The following is an 11,427-nucleotide window of genomic DNA, read 5'->3' as shown; positions in this document are numbered from 1 at the left end:
CAAGATCATACGGCCGCTCTCCTCCTCAAGAGTGTCGGGGAATGTGCTGCGTTTTAGCCCTCCAGCGCCCTCTCCGAGTTACTTATCGGTCGCGGGAAGATATTGGATGCATGTGAGCTTGCGAGAGGAGCGAGAGAGGCCGAGATGTAGGAGCTGCGAGGCGGATGTTCGGTGCGAAAAGGGAGTGATGCTCTCGCCATTTTAGGCCTCGGCCGACGGTGGACGGAGTGTTGTTGTTTTTCAGCGGCCTGTTTGCGAGCCTCGGAAGGCGTCTGCGGGGCCCCCGACTACATCTCGGACTAGAAGGAAACGTCTAGCAGGGCATCATGACGCAGAATCAGCAGAATATCACGACCCTGCTGATTCCTGACCCGAATGGTAAGTGTTGTAGGGTCGCGGGGAAGTCCCCGAGTCCGACTCTCGAAGGTGGTCGCTCGTTTTCAAAAGCTGTCCTTTCGTGTCGGCTGCCGTGACCCCTGGCGAGACCCCCCTGGCGTAGCGCCCGGGCCTTGCACTTTCCTGCCCTGTGCGAGTCACGGGCGGCGGCACATTTCCTAGAGAATTTACTGAGAGTATGAGAGGCAAGGGAGGGCGAGCAGGGAGGTCATGGAGGCGACCGCGGCGGACGAGTCGGGCTTATTTTCCTGGCTTCTCCCCCCGGTGGCCACGGGGGGGCTGGGCATGGGGGCAGGTGCGTGGGGTAGGCCTTCGGGCATGCAGGTTGGGCTTCCTTCGGGTGCAGTTGAAGCCAGGAAAGCCCAGGACGAGATCAATACCAGGCCCTCGGACGGTGTCCTGCCCTGGACTTGGGGAGGAAGAGGACTCGGCCTGGGCATTCCCCGAGGAGCCCAGGACTCGAGCCGGGGTCCTGGCGGGGGCTGAAGCAGGGCTGGGGGACTGGTGATAGCCTGAAAAGGGGTGCTGTTGTTGGGCTCCCTGATGCTGTATTGATCCAGCCCAACAAAGGAATCTGAGATAGGAAGTTCTCCCTGGACTTGCTGGGGTTGGCTGGTCTGTTGCAAGGGGTGCTAGTGCTCTGGTGCAATGTTGCAGTGGGCATTTGTGCTTGGATGAGATTTTTGCAGGTATTTGGTTGTACTTGAGTGTTAGTTTGCAGTGGGTGCTTGTGGGATGTTTTGTTGAGTAGGTGGTTGTGCTGAGATATTATGTTGCAGATTGCTTGCTTGTACTAGGGTGTTCATAGGCCTACTTCAGATATGAAGTATTTTGTAGAGGGACTGACATCTTGCTGTAAGTAGGCAGTGGTCATACCCAAAATGAGTAATTAGTGGATGCAGAACATTGGTATTGATTAGTAGACTTCTGTGAGAGCACAAGTTAATCCCAGGATGTGCAAATTGCACATGTGTCTTTCAAATGTTCTGGGTATTGATTAAGCATTAGGAGTTTATGTGGATGGTTACATGGGTGCATATGTATTTTGATTGGATTTCTTTTTTTCCTGTTTGTTTAAATGCTGATATTGATTTTATCCATATGCATAAAGTGCATAAATATAATTTTTATTAAACATTTAGTTCTTTCATTTTACTTTAGTAGTTGGAAGTGTTGGCTACTGCACCATGTCTATTTTTAAAAAATGTAAGGTTTAGGCCACATTTCCAAGTAAATATGCAAACAGTAGTTTCAATTATGCATAGTTTTTCAGTGAATTTTTAAATTTTCAACTTTGTGGCAACTAATGGGATTACATTTCGATTAGCTTTAGCATAATGAAGATTTATGCCAAGGGCCAACCCAATCATTCACTACTAAATTTTAGAATTTTATACAAATTTTAGGGCAACCTTTAATTGGTTCCAGTACCAACCGAAAGCCTTTTTTACTTACATTTCTGTGTAGTTTGTAAATCTTTGAAGAACAGAATTATGAACTTTACTGAAAGATGTTCATTTACAGTGAAGTACATTGCAAGATACAGAAAATAAATGTCATCTTCAAAACAAATATGTGTCTGGAATTAGTTTGATTCAAGGCAAGGTTAGGGCAGGCCAGTTGTAAGATTGAATAGGGAAGGTGAATCTAGATTTGGTTGAGCAAGTCCTATTCAGAATGAGGTTAGTTTTTGGCCAGGGTAACTAGTTTTAGCTCAGTTAGGACTGTGCTTCCAGATGAGGCTAGCCTGTCAAGAAAGGGTGGTAAGGGGTGTGATAGCAAGACAGCCAGCGGTCATTAGGAAAGAATTGTTATTATTATGAAGTTGCAGGTGCTCTTTATTACACATTATTATTACTTGTTATTTCTTCTAAAAATATCTAAAGTCATTTTTGTAAATTCTTTTATCATCTTAGCCAGTGAAAGTAATGGAAAATTAAATGCAATCAGGAGATTTAAAAACTTCTCTAAGCAGCTGTTCAAAATCAGAATTTTAGCATTTTTCTGATTTAAATTAAGTAACATCTCAAATTTGTCATGAGCGCCCTTTTAGAACCGTTTTTCCCTAAATAGTTAAAATTTACCCGGGGGGAACAGGATCTTTTTACTAAAATACTTATAATTTTTCAAGGGTGTCCGTGGGACAGAGCTCTAAATTTTGGGGAAAACACTGGGGGAATCGAAAAATACACAAACCTTTGTTTTTGGGATTAAAAAAATTTGTTTTGGGAGCTGGTCAAAAGAATCGGGATATGAAGACGGTAGGTTGTTATGGACAATGTGACAACACAAATGTAGAAGAGTGAATGTTCCATCAGAGCTTAAAGACTGCAATATAGACATTGTATGGGTAAGTCTACACACCATTAATGTTTTGGTAGTGTTTCTGTATTGGGGCACATGTACCCTCTTAACATATTTAATTTTGTGTAGGTTAGATGGTTCACTGGAGTAATATCTAAAGGGATGCTTTCCCACTTTTAAACTATCCTCCTGCTTTTGGAACAAAATTTGGGGTAAATTTGTAAAATTCCGACATATATTTATATCACTATTGCATATTCCAGTTTTTTTCAATTATTTACTATACTCAGTCAGTTGCTAGTAACAGTTACATCAGTAGCCATGGTTAAAAAGTTATTTTAATTGACAAGTCATTTACAAATCTAAGATTTCAATATTTCATTCATATAGGCCGGATTAATATATTCTTTCTCATCTTTCTTCCATCTTGCCTCCCCCTTTCTCTCTCCCCCCCTCCCCTCTCTCTCACTCCCTCCCTCCCTCTCCTCCTCCCTCCCTCCCCTTCTTCACCCCCTCCTCCCCCTCTCTCACTCCCCCCTCCCCTCTCTCTCATCCCCCCCTCCCCTCTCTCTCACTCCCTCCCTCCCCTCTCTCTCACTCCCCCCCTCCCCTCTCTCCCTTTCCCCTCCCTCCCCCCCCCTCTCCTCACCCCTCCCCCCCTCCCCTCTCCTACCCCCTCCCCTTCTCCTCTCCCCCCTCCCTCCTCTCTTCCTCCCCCCCTCTCTTCTCCCTCCCTCTCTCTCTTCTCCCCTCTCTCCTCCCTCTCTCCTCTCTCTCCCCCCCCTCTCTCTCCCCCCTTCTTCCTCCCTCTCTCTCTCCTCCTCCCCTTTTCTCTCCACCTCTCCCTTCCTCTCCCTCTCTCTCTCTCCTCCCTCTCTCTCTCTCCTCTCTCTCTCTCCTCCCTCTCTCTCTCTCTCCCCTCCCTCTCTCTCCCCCTTCCTCCCTCCTCTCCTCTCTCTCTTTCCCCTCTCCCCCGCTCTCCCCTTCTCCCTCTTCTCTCTCTTCTCCCTCTCTCCCTCTCTCCTCCCCCTCTCTCTCTCTCCCTCCCTCTCTCTCTTCCCCTCCCCCCCTCTCTCTCTCTCTCCTCCCTCTCTCTTTCTCCTCTCTCTCTCCCCCCTCTCTCTCTCTCTCTCTCCTCCCTCTCTCTTCTTCTCCCTCTCTCTCTTCTCTCTCCCCCCTCTCTCTTTCTCCCCCTCCCCTCCCCTCTCTTTCTCCCCCCCCTCTCTCTCTCTCCTCCCCTCTCTCTCCTTCCTCCTCCTCTCTCTCTCTTTCTCCCTCTTTCCCCTCTTTCCCCCTCTCTCTCTCCTCTTTTCCCCTCTCTCTCTCTTTCTCCTCTCCTCCCCTTTTTCCCTCCTCTCTCTCTCTCTTTCTCCCCCTCCTCTCTCTTTTTCCCCTCTCTCCTCCTTTTCTCTTCTCTCTTTCCTCTCTCTTCTCTCTTTCCTCTCTCTTCTCTTTTTTCTCTCCTCTCTCCTTCTTCTTTCTCTCTCTCCTCTCTCTCCTTCTCCTCTCTCTCTCTCTCTCTCTTCTCCTCTCTCTTTTCCCCCTCTCTTCTCTCCTCTCTCTCTCTCTCTTCTCTCTCTCTTTTCCTCTCTTTTCTCTTTTTCTTTCTCCTTCTCTCTCTCTCTTTTCTCCTCTCTCTCTCTTTCTCTTTCCCCTCTCTCTCTCTCTTTCCCTCTTCCTCTCTTTCCTCTTCTCTCTTCTTTCTCCTCCCCTTTTTTTTTCCCTCCTCTCTCTCTTTTCCTCTCTCTCTCTTTTTCTCCTTCCTCTCTTTTTCTCCTCTCTCTCTCTCTCCTTTCCCTTTCTCCTCTCTTTTTCCCTCTCTCTCTCTCTCTTTCCCCTCTCTCTCTTCTCTCTACTCTCTCTCTCTCTTCTTCTCTTTTTCCCTCTCTCTCTCTCTCTTTCCCCTCTCTCTTCTCTCTCTTTTTCTCCTCTCCCCTTTTTTTTCCTCTCTCTCTCTCTCTCTCTTTCTCCTTCTCTCTCTCTTTCCCTCTCTCTTCTCTTTCTCCTCCCCTCTTCTTTTTCCTCTCCTCTCTCTTTTTCCTCTCTCTCTCTCTCTTTCTTTTTCCTCTCTCTCTCTCTCTTTCTCCCTCCTCTCTCTCTCTCCCTCTCTCTCTCTCTCTCTTCCTCCTCTCTCTCTCTCTCTCTTCCTCTCTCTCTCTCCTCTCTTCCCCCTCTCCTCCTCTCTTCCCCCTCTCTCTCTCTCTCTTCCCCTCTCTCTCTCTCTTTTCCCTCCTCTCTCTTTCTCCTTCTCTTTTCCCCTTTTTTCTATTTTCTCTCTCTCTCTCTATTCCCCTCTCTCTCCTCCCCCTTCTCTCTCCCCTTTCTCTTCTTCTCTTCTTCTCTCCCCTCTTCCCCCTCTCTCTCTTTCTCTCTCTTTTTCTCTCCCCCTCCCTCCCCTCTCTCCTCCTCCTCTCTTTTCCCTTCTTCCTTCTCTCTCGTCTCTCTCTCTCTCTTCTTTTCTCTCTCTCTCTCTCTCTCTTTCCTCCCTCTCTCTCTTTTCCTCCTCTCTCCCCCTTCTCTCTCTTCCTCCTTCTCTTCTCTCTCTTCCTCCTCCCCTTCTCTCTCTTCTCTCTCTTTTCCCTCCTCTCTCTCTCTCTCTCTCTCTTCCTCCCTCTCTTCTCTCTCTCTCTTTCCTCCTCTCTCTCTCTTTTCCTTCTATCCCCCCTCTCTCCTCTCTCTCTCTTCTCCTCTCTCTCTCTCTCTCTCTCTATTTTTCTCTTTTATTCTCTCTCTTTTATATTCTCTCTCTCTCTCTCTCTCTCTCTCTCCTTCTCTTCCTTCTTTTCTCTTCTCTTCTCTTCTTTTCTCTCTCTCCTCTCTCTCTCTCTCTCTCTCTCTTTTCTCTCTCTCTCTCTCTCTTATTCTCTTTCCTCTCTCCTCTATTCTCTCTCCTCTCTTCTATTTCTTTTTCTCCTTTCCTCTCTTTCTCTCTCTCCTTTCTCTCTCTCTCTCTCTCTCCTTTCCTCTCTTTCTCTTTCTCTTCTCTCTTCTTTCTTTCTCTTTTTTCTCTCTCCTCTTTTTCCTCTTCTATCCCCTTCTCTCTTATATATAATAATATATAATATATATTTTACATAGAATAATATTATACATAATAAAATATATAAATATAATATAATAAAAATATAAAATTTATATTATACAAAAATGTTATATAAATATAATGTATATATTCATTTAATAATATATTACATATTTTAAAAATTTTATATATACAATATATATATATTAACTATATACATATATAATATTATATATACAATATACTATATTTTAATATCATATATAAATATATATAATAAAATATATACTTTAATATATACATATATTATTAAATATATATATATTATATATATATATATTATATTATATATTTTATATTTTTATTTTAAATAATGTGTTGTGTGTTTTAATTATATATTATATAACAATATATTATGTATACAATATATACACATTTATGTTCTATATATATATATATATTATATAATATATATAATATATTTATATATATATTATATTACACACACAAAATTGTATCATACAGATATATTATAATATATATAACACACAACATAACATTAATGTATTTATACATAATTTTTGTGGGTTGGTGTGTTTGTGTGTTATGTATGTATATAAAATTATATATATATATATTTAATATATATTTATATATACAAACACACACACACCACACCACCACACACACACACACACACCCACATTTTATAAATAATTGTTATTAAAATAATATTTATATATTAAATACTTTAATTAATTATATTATGTATAATACATATATATATGTATATATATCCTATATATAATATATATAATGTATATAATGTTATATCATATTATATGTATATATATTATAATTTTATAAAATTATTTTGTTATTATGTAATTTTAAAATAAATTATATTTATTATGTATATAAATACATATATATTATTTTTTGTAATATTTATTATTTTATTGTATATTTGTATTATAATATTTTTTATATATATGTAACTTATATTATATTAAAATATGATAATTTATTTATTATGTTATATATATTTTAATATAAAATTTTATATTTTTTTTATATTGTATATATATTTATTTTAAAATATATTTATATATGTTATTAATATTTATTTATATAGTATTATACATATATATATTATATATAGATTCCCCTATAATAGTAAAATTATGTTATATACATATATTGTAAATACAATAAAAAATGTATATATACATTTTATAATTATTTAAAAAAAATTATATATAAATTTATGTTATATACTAAAATTATGTATATTTTGTATTATACATAATATATGTATAATATGTTTTATCATATAATATGTATTTTTATTTATTATACATTATTTGTAAATATGTATATATCAATATATATTATATATATGAAAAATCATATATATTTTTTATTATTGTAATATACAATATATATGTATAATACATTATTTATGTTTATATGTATTATACATTTATATGTATATATTTTAAATATATATAATATTATATAATTTAAAATATACATATATATATGTATATAATATTTAAAACAAAATAATATGTATATATATTATAATTATTTTTTTTTTTTTTTTTTTTTTTTTTTTTTTTTTTTTTTTATTTTTTTTTTTTTTTTTTTTTTTACATTATTTTATTATATATATTTTATATATATATATATTATCTATTATATATTGTATATATTACATATATCTATAATTATATTATATAATATATATATATATATTTTAAATATATATATATATAATATATAATATATATATATATATATATATATATTATATATATATATATATCTTATAATATATATATATGTAATGTAAAATGTAGAGTATAATCATTACTTTTGTTTTGCTGTCCCACCTCCCTCCTCCCCATACCCCTGTGCCTTCACCGTCTTGTGAAATACTGATAAACTATTTATATACATGAAAAAGGTGGAATCAGTAACAGATGTCAATTCAGAGAGTAGCATCTGTTTCTTGGGAGAAAGAAATGTTTTTTGTTCCCTTTTTTTTGTGATCCCCTTTTTATAAAAAAGAATATGATACTGTTTTTAACTTCATCCTTTTCATCATCTGATTTTTTCTTTGCCGTAGTAAAAGGGATAATTCATGCTCATCTTGCCAGTAATCTTGTGCTATAAAGGAGTATTTTCTTGGGGTTATTGATGCAATAGTTCTTTTTATTGACTGTAGGCAATTTTGTAACTATATAAGATGAGGAACAATAAAGTTTGTCTGTTAGGAGAGCATTTTGTTTTGGTAATCTTAGCTCTGCCATAGTGATGAAGGAAAAGAAACAGATTTTCAAAATTCGTAGTAGACTCATCAGAAAGTACAATTGAAATGGTCTAGTGTAATTTGAAATGTTATAGTTTTTTTTTATTATTGTCATGGTACTTTGTTTCATCCTTTTGCTCAAATCCCCTGTTTTTTGTTTTGATAAACTTATTTTTGTAGTTTGCTTATAGTTGTATTTGAAATTTAAATCTCGGAAACTAGTTGTGAATTGTCACAAGTCCACAGTCAGATTAGATCTTTTTAGAGGAAAGGTTGGGGATTTTATGACGGGCATGAAATAACTGAATAGCCTCAAAATAACATGACTGGCATGGATCAGATAAGTATTTTGTGAAATCCTATTAGATGCTCTGAGGAATTTAAAGAAAAAAATTGTGAGTAATAGCTGTCAATTAGAAATACACCCAGTCTGTAGTTTAATAGTATGGAAGAAAACATTTTTATATGCATTTATATTTCATGCTTTACAATTCTGGGATGTATGCACTTTTCATAATTTTTAGCTATGAAGAATCTATTCTAAGCCCCCCACCACACACACACCACACTAAAAAGGAAATTTGGGTTTTGGCTTTCTGATGAAGTTAGATTTGGTTTTCTTTATTAAATTTTATTTATTTTTTTATGTTAAAGTACATCCTTGCCCTTGCAAAGGAGCTTCACATTGGCTTTGAAGAATCATCTCTAAGCTTTAAAAATATAATAATAATAATAATAATAATAATAATAATAAAATAGATTGAGTCATGTTTAAGGAAAAGGTTATTATACTGGAGTCGGATTGCTATGAAATTTAACATAAATTGTTCATTTTAATGTAATTTTGAATATTTCTACTGGACAAAGAATTATTTTACATGGCAGTATTCATTTTTGATGTTCCAAACCATGCCCTTTGTTATTGCACAATAGTTAATACACATTTAAAAGATAATGCTGATCATTGCTGTAACATTAAAAGTTAACATGGAATAAGGAATTCCCCCAAATTCCTTATTTTGGCCTTCTTTCCATCTGGAAGATGGACACTCCAATTCTTACTTCTTCTTTTTTTTTCCCCATTAAGAAATGTTGAATTTTTAACATTTGTAACTGAGAATCCATCTGGTTTGAACTGTGTCCAATTAACCCAAGAATGGAAACATTGGATGTCTTTGAGGTAAGAATAAGACTGGAGGGATTAACCCATTAACTGCAGTATCAAAAATTGACTAGTGGCTGGTAATGCAGGTATTTTGGCTCACATTGTTTCCCCCATTTCCACCAGTCCTTCAAGCTGTAGTTGATAAACAAAACAAATAATATTGCTTGTGTCAGAGAAAGACAATCTCCCTCTTAATTTTGCAGTGTATATCATTATATAGTCCTATTTCTGAAGTTCATGAACAGAATTCATAATTTTTTACACTTTATGGACTTGAGAAATGTGATGAAATTACAAAAAAAAAAAATGGTTTTCCATATCATAGCACTTCCATATAAATTATCAATATTTGTCCATTCAAAAGAGATTTAAAATAAAGACTCATCAGTAATAGCATAGAACAGCGTACTAATGGTAATGGAAGATATATAATAATATGCTTAGAATGAATATGGAGACTTTTTGGTTTAATCGTCTTAAATTTTGTTCTAGGGAAGTAACAGATTATTAATCAAGATTGGGTGCTTGTTGTTTGCATATAAGTCGTCAGTTGAAGTTATATTCTGATCATATGATTAAATAAGTCAGTTTTAATTATTTAGGTCAAGCAATAGATATTTTGATTGATTTTTTCTTATTAGATTTTTAACTTGCTTCTACATTGTCTGTACTCTAAATTAGTGGTTCAAGACCTGGGGCGCATCAGTAATTTCCAAGGGGATGCAAGCCCTTCCGAAAAGGCAGGAATTTCTCTAATTCAATTTGTTTGTTTAACAAGAGCATGGTCAAATAATGAGAAGTTCAGAAATAATGTGACTAATTCACTACTCCCATAAAAAGATGAATTTAAAAAAAAAAAAAAAAGATCTTTAAAATCTGGCAGGGCAGTTAGCGTGTGGAGGGAAGGACAAATTGTAAAGGAGGCATATTAGTAATGAGGTTAAGAATCACTGCTCAAAGTGTTTTGACATTGTTTTTAAATGTATTTTTTTATATAATTTTTAAGATAACAGAAGAAATGTTTATTATTTATCAATTACAATTTATTGATCACTAGAAGTGTATCTTTGACCCTTTTTATAATGTGTGACATACTGTATGATTATATTTGTATTTGATTAACAGTTTCAGTGGATATGAATATCATTTCCAAATTTCACCTGATAATGTTAAGCTATTATTCAGAATCACAGCAGTCATTAACCTATTGCCGCCAGGAAAATGCTGTGCTCATTTTTGTTTTGTTGTGAAATATATCTGCACATAGATGGCTCTGCAAGTGGCTAGCCACAAGAGAGTCAATTAGTAGAGCTTCTAACCTTACCTGATTTCACCTTTCCTTGAATTGGTGGGAAAAATTGAATATTGATGATGATATTTTTATTATAGATATAAAAATTATGATGTTATAAACTTAGTAACAAAAAAATAAGATAACGTGAAATATATTTTAATCAAGAAAAGTGTAAATGGACGTATCTTATTTTGTTACATTTATACATCATATTATATTATAAATCTCACTATTAAATTTTACATCAAATATCAATAACATAATGACTCTCTTGTGCTAGCTTGCAGAGCATCTATGTGCAGATATATTTCACAACAAAACAAAATGAGCACAGCATTTTCCTGGCGGCAATGGTAATGACTGCTGTGATTCTGAATAATAGCTAACATTATCGGTGAAATTTGGAATGATATTCTATCCACTGAATGTTAATCAAATACAAATATAATCATACAGTATGTCCACATTATAAAAGGGTCAAAGATACACTTCTAGTGATCAATAATTGTAATTGATAAATAATAACATTTCTTCTGTTATCTTAAAAATTATATAAAAATACATTAAACAATGTCAAACACTTTGAGCAGTGATTCTTAACCTCTTCTATTGCTCCTTTACAATTTGTCCTTCCTCCACACGCTAACTGCCCTGCAGATTTTAAGATTTTTTTTTTTTTTTAATTCATCTTTATTGAGTATGAATTAGTCCATTATTTCTGAACTTCTCATTATTTGACCATCTCTTGTTAAACAAACAATTGAATTAGAGAAATTCCTGCCTTTTCGGAAGGCTTGCATCCCCCTTGGAAATTACTGATGCCCCCAGGTCTTGAACCACTAATTTAGAGTACAGACATGTAGAAGCAGTTAAAATCTAATAGCAAAATCAATCAAATACTATTGCTTGACCTAAATAATTAAACTGACTTA

At 35.4% G+C, this 11,427-nt stretch overlaps 1 protein-coding gene across 1 annotated transcript in view; it reads left to right on the top strand.

Moving 5' to 3' along the window:
- Positions 1 to 11,427, top strand: part of LOC119574464 (transcription factor Dp-1-like) — a 58,619-nt gene that overhangs the window by 29 nt on the left and 47,163 nt on the right. The window contains exon 1 of the mRNA XM_037921697.1: positions 1 to 378. This exon is cut by the window's left edge and continues 29 nt beyond it. Within this exon, the coding sequence (XP_037777625.1) occupies positions 327 to 378 (52 nt within the window). The 5' untranslated portion in view covers positions 1 to 326. The remainder of the gene's footprint in view (positions 379 to 11,427) is intronic.

Source organism: Penaeus monodon, chromosome 6 (genome assembly GCF_015228065.2).
Source record: "Penaeus monodon isolate SGIC_2016 chromosome 6, NSTDA_Pmon_1, whole genome shotgun sequence".
NCBI classification, from domain to species: Eukaryota; Metazoa; Arthropoda; class Malacostraca; order Decapoda; family Penaeidae; genus Penaeus; species Penaeus monodon.
Note: the sequence above shows the minus strand (reverse complement) of the source record. Positions and strands in the feature narration are given on the sequence as shown.